We start from the raw sequence: 18,128 nt of genomic DNA on the forward strand, positions 1-18,128 counted from the left end.
AACAATCAAGTGAACAGTTAGTACACCATCTCTCAGAATTGTTACTGCCTACTGTCTCCACCTCCAGTCTTACATAACTGCGCCATATTTTACATAAAACTCAGTTGCATTGTGAAATAATTTAAAAGATAGCATGCCCAGGTTTCTGCTATTTCTTTAATTTCTTGTTAGGATGAGAGACTGGGTCGTGACAGCGAGGTCCACAGGGAACAGATGGAGCGCCTGGTGCGGGAAGAGTTGGAGCGCTGGGAATCGGATGATGTGGCGTCACAGACAGGTCATGGTCTGAGCACACAAGTGGGACTCAATGGTCAGCCGCACCCCAGAAGCTCCCGGCCTCCTTCCTCCCAGTCTGCAGAGGGCCTAGAAGGCGGAGGTGGGAATGGAAGTACCAATGTTCACGTGTAATAATCCGCGAGTGTTTGCATGTGTGTTTCTCAGACACGAAGAGGTGATGTCCAGTACGGCAATGTTAATTACAATATTTATACGCCCGGCTACGTGAGGATGCTGGTCTTTGTGACCAATTGTTATAATTGTCTGCACTTTAATTTATTTTACGTAAACTTTACCCATGGTTCAAGGAGGATTGATTTACTTTTTTCTCATGTGAGAAATCTAGATGTAAATATTGAGTTCAGAAAACAAAAAAAAATTTGAAAAGTATGCCCAGTAGCTGCCCTGTCCAAGTCTTCAGGTGACAATGAAGAAGCCTTTAAAAGTTGTTCTGAGTTCATGTCCAGTCCCTCCAGTCCCTGCATTCGGCAGTGGCAGTCCTGTACAGTCCCTTAGGGAAAACCAGGCTTTTTTCCCTCTGAGACATAACTTGAGGAATTACTGCAATCTTCCTTCTAAGAAAGGAGTCTTATTTCACCAGCCTTTCTTGGGGGAACTTTTCTCACAGACGGAGTAGGAAAGAACTCCCAAGCAGAGTGCGGACATGGAGCCATTGCTGAAATGTGTATGAACAGTTGGGATAGATATTAAGTGCTAGCTCTTTTTTCCTATTATATTCCCAGTTTGTGGGACTAAGCATATCATTTATTTTTTGTGTTATTTAACTTTTGTTGGACACTTGGTAAGGAAAGCCAAAAGGATAAATTATAGGTTAAAAGGTAGGAGAATTGGAAAGAGTCCTAGTCTGTCACTAAACTTGACTTTTCAATTCTTTGTTAGCATAGGAATTTCTCCTGTTAGTTTCACTGCAGCTGAATCTAATATTAAAATAACTAATGAGTAAGACAAACTTACTGGATATTTTATTTTCGTATGCAGTGAAAGTTTTAACCCAGCAACTATGCACATATGAAGCAGTACTTTAAGTTAAAAATGCATAAAAGCTTTATACAAGGAAAGGTTTGGCTTATGTTCTATCTAAAATATAGTTCTCAAATATTCGTCATTTTATATTTCAGAATGAAAACATACAATGCAAATTTAGTTCAGTTCATGTAAGGGGCCTCTAATATTAAGGGGTTTTCCATTATTAGAAGGGATCAGCTAAATGTTGCATATCAGCAATGGTTTCATTAGGCAAGGGTCTCTCTAAATTGATGGGAGAAATCTATTTCTCAATATATGCTGCTGTTGTTGGTGTTAAAGACTGGGTTTCCCCGACTAATCCTGGCTGGCCTCAGACGCACAGCGACGCATCTGCTCTCTGCCTCCTGCACGCTGGGATTAAGGACGTGTAATCACACCAGGCTAAAATGATTGTTTTGAAAAGTGCTGAGTAACCTGGTCTTTTGAGAGCCAAGGACAAAAGCCACGCTGGTCGGCATTCAGCAGATAGAGACCAGGTAGAAGACAGCCCCGGACTTGAGTGCTGTTCTTGAAATTCTCCAGCATTCATTTAGTTTATCAGACCTGCAACAAACTGCCGAGAAGACAGACCTTTCTAGAAGCTTCTACAGAAGCAAAGCTTGTTGAATTTCCTTAATTCTGATGACCCCCCGTCTATTGTATTCTCTTTTAAATATGCTATGCTAATGTTTTTTCCCTGGGTATTGAAGTTTGCAGTCCAGGGGTACATTGTAAGTATGTATTTACATATGTGTATCATGTTGTTACATGTAAACAAACTTCAACTTGAAGTGCATTCATTATGTGGTATCCATGTGTATCGACCACGTGCCATATATCTGTTATGGTCAACTGGAACATCATTTTACGATGCTTGTTATTATACTGTTTCTCATTTAACTTGTAAAATTTTGCAGAACTCTTTTTCTCTTTTCACATATACATTTATATATTTTTCTACTTTGGTCCTGGGAAGTTCAGTCCCAATCTCTTTTCTATTATCTTCCCCCCTAATAGGTATAGTTAAGATATATACTCAAGGTTCTCTGACAATCAAGAATTTCCTAACTGTAATAGTTTGTACATTACTTAATAAAGACTTGACATGGTACCAAGGTATAAAAGTGTCTGCTTCCTTATAAGAAAGAGTTGCCTTTTATTGTGGCATAGACCCTGGAAAAGTACCTTCTTTGCTGTGTCCAGTAAGGACACAAGTAACACGTTTCTATGCTTTTTACACTAAATATACATTTATAGACTCCCAGTAAACCATCGCACAGTCTTTTTTTCTTTTTCCTCACAGAAGTATAATCCAGGACAAAGACTTCAGGACAGGAGGACATTTGGGAAACACAGGTCATAGGACTGTCCGAGTGTGAGAGACAGAGCAGGAAAAATGTCAGTAGAGGGTGTGTTAGTGCACTGTTAATGTTACTGGCTGCTGGAACTCTGAGAAGCAGCGTGCCATGCACAATTCAGATTTACTCCACCCTCCGAGAATGGCTGTAATTCTCGTGTACTAGTAGTAAACAAAGCAACCCTTCACAAGTTCTGGGTAAAGAAAAGCGTGTAGACCTGATAGCTGACACTCACTAGGCACATTCCAGAGATATGCCACAGAGGGCTTGCCTATATCACGTACTAGGCATACCATGCATGGCTCAGTCCAATGGGCTCTTGTTCCCTTAGGTACAATGGAAACAATGGGGGGGGGGGACTTGTTTCACATGACTTTTTCAATTGACCATATGTGGAGGAGAAAATAGCACTTATCTTAGTTACTTTTCTATTGCTGTGCTAGGATGGATATCATGACCAAGGCAACTAAGAGAGTTTATTGTGGCCTACAGAGGATGAGCCCATGACCATCAGGGTAGGGAGTGTGGCAGCAGGCAGGTAGGCATGGCGCTGGAGCACTAGTTCACAACTTACATCTGGCTAATAAATATCAGGCAGAGAGGTCTCCATGGGAATGGTGTGTGCTACTGGAACCTCAGTGACCACCTCCCAGTGACATAAGGTAACACCTTCTAATACTTAGCAAATAGTTCCACCAAATGGGGACCATATTCAAGAGACCATGCGCGGCCAATACTGCTCAAGAATCTCCCGCTTGACCTAGCTCCACTCCTCATATGGCCAGAGGACCTGACATTGTTCTTGCTCAGTAATATCCACTGCTTCTCTAGTCACAATAGCTCATAAATGGAAACAACCTAAATGCCCTTCGACTGATGGATCGGCAATACAAATGTGCATATACACAATGGGATAATAGTCAGCTTTAAAGAAAAACAAAATCATGAAATTTGCAGGTAAGTATAGTTCTCACCAAGCTGAAGACATTAAATGGTTGCTGGAGGAAGGGAAGTAAGTAATCCCCCACCCAAGCTCATGCATGCTAGGAGATTTAATTAAATGCAGTAGGCCACAGAGACAAAAGACATGAGAGTCAGAGGGGCACTTAGAAGAGGGCAAGGAATTTTATGCATTATTGTCTGGTTTATGACAAAGTGGTTGGATATACATACACATATATGAACCATGATTATATATATGTACACTAAGCAGATAGCAATAGAAATGGTAATTTTCAGAGATAATTTAAAAAATGAGTTCAAATCTTAATGTGTTTAAAACTTAATGCCTTTTTACATTAAAAAGAATTTTAATCTAAAGAAAAAGACGTAGCTCTCACTCTTCATCAAAGAACCTTTTTATGGCTGATGGAGACCATGACAGAAAACCACTAGTGAATAGCCCAGTTCCCCCAGTATAACCTGCAGTAGTTTTGTAAAATATGTCCATGTTTCTGTAATGAAGTACCCGTCCGAGTTCGGTCGGGAGCAAACGTTGACAGCAGTGTCTAAGCTGAACAACCACTGTCGTCGTGCTTCCCCAGCTCGTGGCCTGTGTGTTGTAGCTTGGACTCGCAGGAAGTCCAGACTTGCAGAAACTTGCCAACTTGCAGAAAGAAACTGACTGCTCCCTTAACACACCACCAGGTATCGTCCGTCAGAAAGTTCTCTGGATCCTTTGAGTTTAGCATTCTCCTTCATGAAATGGTGAGGGACCACACAGTTACCCCGGCAACCCTAGCGTCCTTGGTTGCCCCAGCTCAGCCGCCGCTAAACCGTGGTCCTGCCGCGCATGCGCCCAGGGCACGCGAGGGAAACCGCTGTCGCTCAGTAGTGACGTCATCCAGGCGCCGGGCATCTCCGGCCCGGCTTCCCACGAGCGTCGCTCCGTGGTGCGGGGTTGGGTCTCCGTCGAGCCGACTGTGGTGGACGCCGGGCGGCGAAGGCCGTTCCCGAGCTGCGGCCTCGAGGCGGTTCCCGGTGGCTGGGGCAGCAGGGCGCGGGCCCAACGCGGCCGCGGCCGCGACCGGCGACGTGGGCCGGGGCGAGGAGGTGAGTTCGGCTGGCGGGCGGGCCAGGCGGGGGCAGCGGCCTCCATCCCGCTAGGCCTGGACGCCCACCCTCCGCGAAGCGCTTAGCCGCGGACCGGGCCGTCGCGAAACACGCAGAGAGAAGCCGCGGACTCCAAGTCTTTCCCGGACGAACAGAGGCCATTAGCTCTGGTGTTCTCAGGCGCTCCCTGAGCCTGGGCGTTTGGTGGCTCCTGTTGGCATCACTCAATACAAAATGCCCACCTGACGGGCAGTAGGCTGGGTCTGACAGTGAGCTTCGGAGAGTTAGACTGTGGCCCAGGTTCAGTAAAACCAGGAAACGGGAGCGAAAGGGGTGAAGAGATTGAAAACATTACTGGGAATGGTTTCAGTATTTCTCTCACTGTTGCATTAAGTACGTTTCTGCACTATTCTGAGGCTGCAGAAATGCTGGCAATCCGGGTGGCAGCGATTAGTTTAGATTCAAGGAAAGGACGGAGTACCTACCAGGCTTTTAGGAGTGTGTATCACGGTTTCTGGGTTTGCGTTGACCTTCAGACATTTTAGCACCTGTAGTAGCTATTTTCAGGATCACATTTGCAGACTCTAAGCTGTGTTAAATTAACACTGAGCCTTGTTGTTAATTCTTCGCCCAGTGAAAGAAACGTAGCCAAGGTGTTTAGACACGAGCACTGATTGTTTACAGTACTGAAAATACTCAGTGTGTGCTTTTAACAAACTTTAAGGTCTGTTTCCTTGGTATGCCCAAACATTTGGCAGAAATTACTCTTTTGTATGCTTTTCAAAAAATCCTAAAGACTCATACAAATACACACATGCTTCATTTACTCTTAACAGTTGTTTTGATAACCAGCAAGCTCTGTAGTTCCAAGAGTTCTTAACACACGGGGGACGACTCTTTTAGGGTCAAACCTCCCTTTGACAGGAGTCACTGAAGACCATCAGAAAACACAGATATTTACATTACGATTAGTAACAGTAGCAAAATTACTGTTATGAAGTAGCAGTGCAAATAGTTTTATGCTTGGGGGTCACTGCAGCATGAGGAAGGTTGAGAACCACTGACAGAGAGGTAAAAGAAAACACAGAAATGAAAAGAAAGCACATAACTAAACATACCAGGACAGTGAGCTGAATGGAAGGTTCTGGTGTTATGAAAATAAACCATGTAGGCTTGTTGGCTAGATTTAATTTCCACCACTGCCAATATGGAGGTGTGTGTGTGTGTGTGTGTGTGTGTGTGTGTGTGTGGTGTGTAAAACATGCCAAATACCTATATATCAGAACCAGCTGGATGGAAATAAGGAAAATATTAACTTGGCTGATAATTTAAGGGTTTTCTGTACTCCTTCCCTTTCTCTCCTCTCACTCAGAATAGATCTAAAACCAGCCATCTAAACCATGGCAAAGAAGCTTTCACCATATTGTTCCTCAAAATTTTAAGTTTGTGATTTTTCATATTGAGAGATTAGTTTACTTCCTGAATTAACTCCTGATGTTACCCAAATAATTTTCAAGTTAATCATAATACTGCCACCTTTTATTGAACAAAGTCAGAAAAGAGCCTGTATTTCATAAATATACTGCTTGGTAATGAAACTAATCATCTTAAATTAATAATTTCTCGTATTGGAAGCTATTTTTTAAATTGGTGTTTTTTATTTGTATTAATGTTTTGCTTGTGTGTGTCTATGTGTACCAAGTGTGTGTGTGTACACACCACATGTGGGCTTGGTGCCCATGGGAGTCAAAAGAAGGCATTAGATCCCTTGGCCCTGGAGTTACTGATGGGTGTGAACCACTGTGTAAGTTCTGGGAACTGAATTCCCATCCACTATGAGACCAGCCTGTGTTGTTAACTACCCTGCCATCTCTCCAGTCCTTGAAGCTAATTTTTAGAATATTACTTGTAAGTGTGTGACATATGCATGCATGCATTTGCACAAGTTCCTTGCCAGGATCAGAGGTCAGCATCAAATGTCTCACTTTCCACTTTTTCCTCTTGAGATAGGATCTCCTGTTAACAGTTTAGGCTAGGCTGGCTAGCTAATGAGCATCCTGGGTCTGCCTATCTGTTACCCATCTCTGTCTCCCAACTGTGGGGTTACAGATACGTGCTTCTGATTTTATTTGGGTTTTGAGGATCCAAACTCAGGCTCTCATGCCTAAGCAGCAAGTATCCACTGAACCATTTTTGAAAACCCAGATTTTACTTTCGGTATTTTGTGTCACAGCACTTTTCGGGAGTTGAATAACCCTTTTACAGGGGTCACCTAAGGCCATCAGAAAACAGATATTTACATCATGATTATAACAGTATCAAAATTATAGTCACGAAGTAGCAACAAAAATGATTTTATGGTTGGGGGTCACCACAGTATGAGGAACTGTATTAAAAGGTTGCAGCATTAGGAAGGATGAGAACCACTGCTCTAGGGGATGGATATTATCTCAAATTGGGTCAGCATTACTTTGGTAGGTGTTATAATACTGAATAACATCTAAGGAAAAATATAAAGTGACCCAACAAGTACCAAGCAAATTTAGTTTGTATACTTAATTTAAACCATGAAACAATTATTTTTATAGTCATTAAAAAACAATTCAAGAAAAATTAATTTGTAAAATAAGCTTTATTAGAAAGCTTCATTTAAACATAGTTGTTAACATCTTTTTTTATGAATCTAATTGTTGATATTTTAGAGAAGAAACAAAAGTGGATGAGAAGGCTTAGGATAGGTGATGTGGGAGTGTCATATATCAATCTGTTGATTTCATTGGTTAAGCAATAAAGGAACTCCTTGGCCCTGATAGGTTAAAAGATAGATGGGAGGAGGAAACAATAGAATTCTGGGCGGAAGAGGAAGTGAGGTCAGACTCTGCTCTGCTCCCGGAGAGACCCGACAGCTCTGGTCTGGAGCAGAGACACCATGATGGACGGAGGCTAGACTCTTCCCGGTAAGTGCACCTTGGGGTGCTTACACACATCATTAGAAATGGGCTAGTCCAGGTGCGAGAATTAGCCTGTAAGGGTTAGAGTTCATGGGCCAAGCAGTTCTTAAATGAATACAGTTTGTGTGTTGTTATTTCGGGCCTGAGCTAGCCAAGCGGCCGGGGTGTTGGGGACGCAGCCCCGCCTCCACTCATTATTACTACAGATAGGCATGGTTAGAATTGTAATGAGTTCCTCAGTTAAGACATGTAAATATAAATTTCTGTGCCACCCAGTTCTGCAGCTGCTCAGTCCCAAAGAAACACATAGAGGCTTATATTAGTTATAAACTGTTTGGTCTATTATCTCAAGATTATTATTAATAGCTCTTACAACTTTAATTAACCCATAATTCTTGTCTGTGTGTAGCCACATGGCTTTGTACAATTTCTTAGTAAAGCATCCTCATCTTGCTTCCTCTGCATCTGACTGGTAACTGTGTCTCTCTGCCTTTCCTCTTCTCAGAATCTTAGTCTGGTCACCCTGCCTATACTTCCTGCTTGGCTACCGATCAATCGGTGTTTTGTTAAACTAATATGAGTGACAAATCTTTACAGTGTACCAGAGCATTATCCCATATCAAAGACAGTTTAATATTTTCTATTTTTTATATCCTCATTTTAATTGTTTGGGTAGGCATGTGCTATACATTTTTTCTCCACTCCCCTTCCCTCTTTGCCTTTCATCTTCCACCCTCCTCACTGCCCTTCACACCCTAGTTTACTCAGGAGATCTTGTCAGTTATTGTATATAGAATTTTAAGATAAAAATTCTGGCTGACAGTGTTTACCAGGAGGCTTTTATAATTGTCTGTAACCATGGTACTGGAAAGATGACCTAACAGTTAAGAACACTTGATCTTGCGGGTGACCTGGGGTCCTCTTCCCAGAACCCACGTAGCAGGATCACACCTACCTGTAAGTCCAGTCTTGATGGATCTGACACCCTATTCTGGCCTCCTTAGGTACCAGGCACACATATGGTATACATTAAGGCAAAACCCATGCACATAAAATAATAATTTTTTGAAAATAAATTTTATGTAATTTTTGGTATTTTTATTAACATACTATCAAAGTGTTTGCTTAACCAGAGTTATAAGCCAGATTTAACCAGAACTATAATCACTTAAAAGACATTAGAATAAATGTTTAAAAATCCTAACTCTTTTAAAGTGTAGTTTTCTCTAACCATTCTCAACCTTATGTCAACAGAAAACACAACATAAAATCATTTCCTGTTTCATTTCTTGCAAATTCTATTAAGAGCAAATCTGTGTTCAGAAAGCTAGTTTTAAGTGTAGAGAATCAAATTCTCATATATTAGTTCATCAAAATTTTATCTCTTTAGAAAAACAAGTACATTTCTAATTATAGCAAACTAAATTATACATCTATTTCCTTCTGTAAAACATCTTGTGGGGACTGAAGAGATGGCTCAGCAGTTATGAGCACTGGCTTTCCTGTGCTTGTAGAGGTCCTGAGTTCAATTTTCAACAATCACATGGTGGCTCACAGTCATCTATAGTGGGACCCTCCCTCATCTGGTCTGTATAATGCAGACAAAGCATTCATATATAAAATAGATAAACTTTTATACAATCATTTTGTGCAGCCCTTTTGTGATATGTTCAACTTGTTTTTCATTATTTACCCAAAAGTAGATTATATTTATAAGCATTTATTTTTCTTTTAGCCTTAGTTCTTAATTATTTATAAATTTTCTGCCTCCCCACTCCCCATGATAGGTTTCTCTGCTGACGTAGTAAGCCAGATCAAGCTGAATTGAAAAGGTATAGCAACAGAATTTTTTAAACAAAACAACTCCCCAGACAGGTTCTCCATTCCCAGAGACTAAGGCTGGAGAAGCTCCATGTCAGAACTAAAGCAGGGAAATGATATAGGTTGTAGGTGACAGGTCGTTCGTCACAAGCTGGGTTTGTGCCCAAGTGTGGTCAAAAACTGAACATTTTAGGTGGGGACTTGGCTGGCTGGCAACTTCAGGGGATGAAGCTGTCTTAGCCAACAAGAATGTTTACCTGGGCTTTCCTTTGTTCAGAGATTGTCGGAGTGGAAGGGATTTAGAGAGACAGGAATGGTGCTTCTCGGACCATGCAATAGCCAGCTGGAGGTTCCAACAGAACAGTTCTGTCTTTAATTTACATTTTGAAGCAATGCTTACATTTGGTGAATTTAGACACAGTTATATTTTTTGTCACCAAAATAATTCACTTTACATCTTTTGCTGTGTTTCTCATTGAAATACAGCCACTTTATTTTTATAGTCTTTGCCATTAAATTGAATGTTCATTAGATTTTTTGACTGTCACATTTTAGTAAGGACCTATGAAGAAAGCTATTTAAAACTGATTTTCCTCATACCAACAATTTATGAAAACTCATTTATTAATAGAAATAATTATTTTCCTGTCATGGAAATTAAGGAGCCAAGAGTACTTGAATATGTATTTAGCCATTGATATTTCAGTATTTCATCTTAGAGCTGACTTAAATATTTTATTTCTGTTACTTTTTTTCAGATAGAGCAGTTCTTTTAGCATCTGTTTTTTAAATGGCCTGCTTTGTTCCCCCATCCCTTTCTCTTTTTCCTTGTTCTCATGTTCAGTATTTATATTCTACGTAGGTCTACCTGAAATAGCAAACTCCAGTTGACCTTAAATAACAAAGTTATCTTAATAACCAGAGTCAGCAGAAGAAAAATAAAAAGCTCTTTACATGATAATCATACTAACTCTAGTGTAATATTTTAGAGGTGTTCACAAGAAAAAATTTAAATTGAATATACTGGTCAAATAGAATACTAAATTAGACTTTCCATGCTGCAGTGACTCCTATCATTTTTATATCACATTTGTAGGTTCTTTGAAATCATCACCTCTCTCCTGTACTTTTTCTGACCTCTCCATGTATTATTTTTCATATTGACCTTCTCCTTCTGTCTGTCTATGTCCTCAGCTCTCCTTCTCTGTGACAGCAGCTGGAGTGCTGAGAAAATGTTACCCTATGATTTCTAGAAAGGTTCACTGACTCCATAATTTATTGACTATTTTCATTTCTAGAGGGATAGCACATCGTTCTTTCTTAGGGAACTTAGGCCATGTCAAAGAAAACAGGCATCAAACATGCCAAGTTTTCTGATAATCTGATCAATAGTCATTATCTTTAATCAAAATAAAATTAATTTTTAGAGGAAAAAAGAATACTAAATTAGATGATGGAAGCAGAAGAGAATTTTATCAGAAAAAGGGTAACCTATCATAACAACGTAAGTTGAATGATTTTAAAACTTGCAGGAAAAACCCTTTCTGAAAACTGAGATACCTTTGGGAACTGCCACTCAAGGTACACCCAGAAATTCCATGGCCAATTTACTTTAGAAACAGCCTCTTCCTTTTCACTTGCTAAGTCAGCATATACACTCCTAAAACACCTCTTCATCTACAAGTGTGCAAGATTAACCTGTCTACTCTTGCCAGTCTTTGTCTGCTGTAGGCTTTCAGATCTCTACCCACTGGACCCACTAGGCAACTTGTGAGCTTTGCCTTTGGACTCTTATTTGACTCTTTCTTTGTTGCAGTGGCCTGCAGTGTGAGTGGCTGAGTCCACAAAGACACCCAGACAGCAGACTGCACCACTGTGCATCCAGCACTCCCAGCTTCCGGTTCCTGAATCAGCAAAACACCCAACCCTAAAACCCTTTCTTCAGAACACTCAGCTTCCAGCATTTGCCGTGGGAAGGGTTCTCCTTTGACCTCGCACAAGTTCATACTGCACACCTGGGGCTCTGTTACTACTAGAGAGAAGATGGCGATGACTGCAGCAACTTTAGTGGTTCCCACTGAGTGGATCAAGAACTGGGAGAAATCTGGGAGAAGCGAATTTTTGCGTTTATGCCGGATTCTCAGTGAAAGTAAAAGCCGCGACACTTTGGCTTGTAGAGATTTCCAACAAGCTCTCTATGAGTTGTCATACCATGTCATTAAAGGAACTTTAAAGCCAGAACAGGCATCCAGTGTTCTCAGTGACATCAGTGAATTTCGTGAAGATATTCCATTTATTCTTGCCGACATATTCTGCATATTAGATATTGAGACAAATTGTTTAGAAGAAAAGAACAAGAGAGATCATTTTACACAGTTGGTATTAGCATGTTTATATTTAGTTTCAGACACAGTTCTAAAGGAACGCTTAGATCCAGAAACATTGGAGTCATTAGGCCTTATCAAACAATCACAGCAGTTCACTCAGAAGTCAGTTAAAATCAAGACAAAACTCTTTTACAAACAACAGAAGTTCAATTTGTTAAGAGAAGAAAATGAAGGTTATGCCAAGCTTATTGTTGAATTGGGGCAAGATTTATCTGGAAATATTACTAGTGATTTAATCTTAGAAATTCTCAAATCTTTAATAGGTTGCTTTAATCTAGACCCCAATCGAGTTTTGGATATCATATTAGAGGTGTTCGAGTGTAGGCCAGAACATCATGATTTCTTTATATCTTTATTAGAAGCTTACATGAATATGTGTGAACCACAAACATTGTGTCATATTCTTGGATTCAAATTCAAGTTTTACCAGGAACCAAATGGTGAGACTCCATCATCTTTGTATACAGTCGCAGCAGTACTTCTACAGTTTAATCTTATCGATTTGGATGATCTTTATGTACACCTTCTTCCAGCTGATAGTTGCATTGTGAATGAATACAAACGAGAAATTGTGGAAGCTAAGCACATTGTCAGAAAACTTACAATGGTTGTATTGCCTTCTGACAAAAGTGATGAACGAGAGAAAGAAAAGAAAAAAGATGATAAAGTAGAGAAGGCACCTGACAATCAAAAACTTGGTTTGTTGGAAGCCTTATTAGTTATTGGTGATTGGCAGCATGCACAGAGTATTATGGATCGAATGCCTCCGTACTATGCAGCATCACATAAAGTAATAGCCCTTGCTATCTGCAATCTTATACACATAACTATTGAGCCTCTTTACCGAAGAGTTGGTGTTCCTAAAGGTGCTAAAGGCTCACCTGTCAATGCTTTGCAAAACAAGAAATCACCAAAGCCAGCAGAGAGCTTTGAAGACTTAAGGAGAGATGTATTCAGTATGCTCTGTTATCTTGGTCCCCACCTTTCTCATGATCCCATCTTATTTGCAAAGGTTGTGCGCATAGGCAAGTCATTTATGAAGGAATTTCAGTCTGATGGGAAGCAAGAAAATAAAGAGAAAATGGAAGTCATCTTTAGTTGTTTGCTTAGCATCACCGACCAGGTACTACTTCCGTCTCTTTCTTTGATGGATTGCAATGCGTGTATGTCAGAGGAATTGTGGGGAATGTTTAAAACATTTCCTTATCAGCATAGATACCGCTTATATGGCCAATGGAAGAATGAGACTTACCATAGTCACCCACTTTTAGTAAAAATTAAAGCTCAAACAGTAGACAGAGCCAAGTATATTATGAAGCGTCTAACCAAGGAAAATGTGAAACCTTCAGGAAGACAGATTGGTAAACTGAGCCACAGCAATCCAACCATTTTGTTTGATTATGTCTTGTCACAAATACAGAAATACGATAACTTAATAACACCTGTGGTAGACTCATTGAAATATCTCACTGCGTTGAATTATGATGTTTTGGCCTATTGTATCATTGAAGCATTAGCTAATCCAGAAAAAGAAAGAATGAAGCACGATGACACAACCATCTCAAGCTGGCTTCAGAGCCTGGCTAGTTTCTGTGGTGCAGTTTTTCGTAAATACCCAATTGATCTTGCTGGTCTTCTTCAGTATGTAGCCAATCAATTAAAGGCAGGCAAAAGTTTTGACCTGCTTATATTGAAAGAAGTGGTACAAAAAATGGCAGGAATAGAAGTTACAGAGGAAATGACAATGGACCAGCTAGAGGCTATGACTGGTGGGGAGCAACTGAAAGCCGAGGGTGGATATTTTGGCCAGATAAGAAACACTAAAAAATCCTCTCAGAGATTGAAGGATGCACTGCTGGACCATGACCTTGCCCTTCCTCTCTGTTTGCTTATGGCCCAGCAGAGGAATGGTGTGATCTTTCAGGAAGGCGGAGAGAAACATTTGAAGCTTGTAGGGAAGCTGTATGACCAGTGTCATGATACTTTGGTACAGTTTGGTGGGTTTTTAGCTTCAAATTTAAGCACAGATGATTACATAAAGAGAGTACCTTCAATTGATGTACTGTGTAATGAATTTCATACGCCTCATGATGCAGCATTTTTTCTGTCTCGGCCGATGTATGCGCACCATATTTCATCAAAGTATGATGAACTTAAGAAATCAGAGAAGGGTAGTAAACAGCAACATAAAGTTCATAAATACATTACATCATGTGAGATGGTGATGGCTCCTGTCCATGAAGCAGTGATCTCCTTACACATTTCCAAAGTCTGGGAAGATATCAGCCCTCAATTTTATACCACGTTCTGGTCTCTGACAATGTATGACCTTGCAGTTCCACACACTAGTTATGAACGAGAAGTCAATAAACTTAAGATCCAGATGAAAGCAATTGATGACAATCAAGAAATGCCTCTGAATAAAAAGAAAAAAGAGAAAGAGCGCTGTACTGCCCTTCAGGACAAGCTTCTTGAAGAAGAAAAGAAACAGACGGAGCATGTGCAACGAGTTCTACAGAGACTGAGATTGGAAAAGGACAACTGGCTCTTAGCAAAATCTACTAAAAATGAGACCATCACAAAGTTTCTCCAGCTGTGTATATTTCCTCGTTGTATTTTTTCAGCAATTGATTCTGTTTACTGTGCACATTTTGTTGAGTTAGTCCACCAACAGAAGACTCCAAATTTCTCCACACTTCTCTGCTATGATCGAGTTTTCTCTGATATAATTTATATGGTTGCTAGCTTTACTGAAAATGAAGCTAGTCGATATGGTAGATTTCTTTGCTGCATGTTAGAGACGGTGACTAGGTGGCATAGTGACAGATCCACCTATGAGAAGGAATGTGGAAACTATCCAGGATTCCTTACTATATTACGAGCAACTGGATTTGATGGTGGAAATAAAGCGGATCAGTTAGATTATGAAAATTTTCGACATGTTGTCCATAAGTGGCATTATAAACTAACCAAGGCATCAGTACATTGCCTTGAAACAGGTGAATATACTCATATCAGAAATATCTTGATTGTGCTCACAAAAATACTGCCATGGTACCCCAAAGTTTTAAATCTGGGACAGGCTTTGGAAAGAAGAGTACATAAAATCTGCCAAGAAGAGAAAGAAAAGAAGCCAGATCTGTATGTACTAGCAATGGTCTAATCTGGGCAGCTGAAAAATAGAAAGTCGTACATGATACCTGAAAATGAATTTCATCACAAAGATCCTCCTCCAAGAAATGCTACTTCAAGTGTACCAAATGGACCTTGTAGCGGGCTGCCATCTTCCATAGGAAACACGTCTAAGTCAGATGAAAGCAGTACTGAGGAGACTGACAAGTCAAGGGAAAGGTCTCAGTGTGGCCTGAAAGCTGTCACTAAAACCTCCAGTGCCGTACCAAAAGGGAATTCAAACAATGGAAACAGCAGCTCCAACACCAAGGCTGTTAAGGAAAATGACAAAGAAAAGGGGAAAGAGAAGGAAAAAGAAAAAAAAGAAAAGACCTCAGCTGTTATTCCAGAAGTTAGGGTACTTTGTAAAGACAATAAAGAAAAGCCCAAGGAAGAGCAGCCAAATAAAGATGAGAAAATAAGAGAGACCAAGGAAAGAATGCCTAAATCTGACAAAGATAAGGAAAAATTAAAGAAGGAGGAAAAAGCTAAAGATGAGAAGTTCAGGATCACTGTCCCTAATATAGATTCAAAGTCTACTCAAGAAAGAGAAAAAGAGAAAGAGCCATCAAGAGAAAGAGATTTAGCAAAGGAAATGAAATCAAAAGAAAATGTTAAAGGAGGAGAAAAAACACCAGTTTCTGGGTCCTTGAAATCACCTGTTTCCCGAACAGATAATGCAGAGCCCGAAAGAGAGAAGCGTCGCAAGGTAGATTCCCATCCTTCTCCATCCCATTCTTCCACAGTAAAGGAAAGTCTCAACAAACTCAAGGAGTCGTCAGCAAAGCTCTACATCAACCATGCTCCACCACTGCTGTGCAAGAGTAAGGAGAGAGAAATGGACAAGAAAGATTTGGACAAGTCGAGGGAAAGATCCAGAGAGAGAGAGAAAAAAGAAGAGAAGGACCGGAAAGAGCGGAAAAGGGATTATTCAAACAATGACCGGGAAGTGCCTCTGGACTTAGTCAAAAGGCGGAAAGATGAAAATGGAATATTGGGGACTTCAAAGCACAAAAGTGAAAGCCCCTGTGAGTCTCTTTATCCAAGTGAGAAAGACAAGGAAAAAAATAAGTCAAAATCCTCAGGCAAAGAAAAAGGTGATTTCTTTAAACCTGAAAAGGTGGATAAAGTATCCAGTGGGAAAAAGGAGTCTGGACATGATAAAGAAAAGGTAGAAAAGAAAGAGAAATGGGACAGTTGTGGAGATAAGGACGAGAAGAAGCATCACAAGTCCTCAGACAAGCACAGATAATGAAGACTTTGAGCCAAGAGTGGGCAGGCCTCCAAGCTGAAGGGCTCCCAGCATAGGATGCCAGAGCTCTGGGTCACTCTCAAAACTTAATTACGAGCTCCTGGCGCTGTTCATTTTATGAGAATCTGTGTTACATCAGAAGATGAATATGCATCCCATCCTCTTGAGACATTGCAAAGTCAATGGTTTTCAGAACATTATTTTACCTCCAGGCAGTTTCTTGCAGCAAGATCCCTGTGCGTACATTTTTTTTTTCTTGAAATGACACCATCCAGAAACAGCATTTATAAAATTTTCACCAGCTGATTCTTGGATCACCCTTGGAAAGGTAAGTTCGTTGTTTGCTAGGCTGAATACCTTCTTATAGGGCAGGCTTCATTTGTCTATAATGTAACTGACAACATTGGAATGATTGTTACCTAACAATTTTGGCTTCTTGCAAAAATTTTAATTTCAGTTTGTAGGAAAGCTCTTCTATATGTGAAGCACAACAGCAGTGTTTTCCTTCAATGTGTTCTTAAATATGTCATCACAGTTTACCTTACCAAGCCTGCAAGATGGCTCAGTGGGCTAAGGTTCTTGCCACCAAGCCCAAAGACCGAATGGAATTGGATCCCTGGTACCCCAGTGATGGAGGGCGAGAACTCTGGTTCACACAGATTGTTCTCTGACGTATATACACCTTAAATAAATAAAATTAAAATACTGTAATTTCTTTCGCCCAGAAATTCTCCTGATGTGTCGTCTTCATCTTAGAGAACTTGCTTTTTATGCTCCCACTCACAGTCATGGACACTGTGATCTTTATTGGAACATTACTTTTTAAGTTTAAAATTGAGAGTAATTCACCCTTTTGGAGCACACAGTTCGGTGATCTTTAGCACGTTCAACACATTGTGAAAACACCACCACTGTCTAGTCTCACAAGATTTCTCTTGTCTGCAGAAGAAGCCCTAGGTGTATTAGCCTCCTCTTTCAAATCTACTCTTCCTCAGCCTCTGGAAACTGCTGATATATTTTCTGTCTGTAGGTTTGCTGATTTGGGGTATAACATAAATGGAATCATGAAATGTTGTGGCTTTTGTGTATGGGTTTTTTTATACTTCTGTGTTTAATGTGTACTTATAATCCTTTTTTTATGGCTGTATGTTTTGTTTATCCGTCTACTGATGGACAGGAATAATAATTTTTAAGTATTAAACACTAGTGTATCCACTGTTAAAGTGGATGACACCAGGATTATACTTAGTATGAATTCTCTGTAGAAATGATACCTAATTAAGCCTGGTAGTGACGGTGCACGCCTTTAATCACAGCAGTTGGGAGGTAGAGGCAGGCAGATCTTTTTGAGTTCCAGGCCAGCCTGGTCTGCAGAGTAAGTTCCAGGACAGTCCGGGCTACACAGAGAAACCTTGTTGGGGGCAGAGGAGGGGATGGCATGTAGATTATCAGTATTTCATATATGATGTTTTTCCAAGGGTGATTTTAGTGCACTGGTTTTAAGAAATACGTGAATGTATTTTTATTAGTAAAAGTTAATGACTTAACTATTTGAAATTTGAATGAGAACATTAGACAAATAGAAATTATATATCATATTAATGATCATGTTTTAAATTTATGTCACTATTCATTATTTGAGAAAAACAATATTTAAAGTAAAAGAAATGTGTGTATGTATATATATAATTGAGTCAACATGTTTTACAATAATTTTTGTAATGCCGCTTATATTGTATTTTAATATCACTTAAAATTATATCTTTGTAGGAAAAAGGAATTCTCTTTTCTTCAATGGAAGACTTCTGGGAGGTATTTGAAACTGACTGAAAGC

General features: G+C 40.1%; 2 protein-coding genes across 2 annotated transcripts in view; both read left to right on the top strand.

The window, feature by feature from the left end:
* Pkd2 (polycystin 2, transient receptor potential cation channel) overlaps positions 1-2,413 on the top strand; it is a 40,613-nt gene extending 38,200 nt beyond the window's left edge. The window contains exon 15 of the mRNA XM_050155584.1: positions 172-2,413. Coding sequence (XP_050011541.1) covers positions 172-408 — 237 coding nt within the window. The 3' untranslated portion in view covers positions 409-2,413. The remainder of the gene's footprint in view (positions 1-171) is intronic.
* A 2,102-nt stretch (positions 2,414-4,515) lies between these two features.
* The window catches only part of LOC126509606 (THO complex subunit 2-like), a 31,898-nt gene continuing 18,285 nt past the window's right edge, over positions 4,516-18,128 (top strand). The window contains 3 exon segments of the mRNA XM_050155583.1: positions 4,516-4,712; positions 11,301-16,622; positions 18,065-18,106. Of these exon segments, the coding sequence (XP_050011540.1) occupies positions 11,528-16,294 (4,767 nt within the window). The 5' untranslated portion in view covers positions 4,516-4,712; positions 11,301-11,527 and the 3' untranslated portion in view covers positions 16,295-16,622; positions 18,065-18,106.

The sequence above is a fragment of the Alexandromys fortis genome, unplaced genomic scaffold (assembly GCF_014885135.2).
Source record: "Alexandromys fortis isolate MF-2015 unplaced genomic scaffold, M_Fortis_MF-2015_v1.1 scaffold_87, whole genome shotgun sequence".
NCBI classification, from domain to species: Eukaryota; Metazoa; Chordata; class Mammalia; order Rodentia; family Cricetidae; genus Alexandromys; species Alexandromys fortis.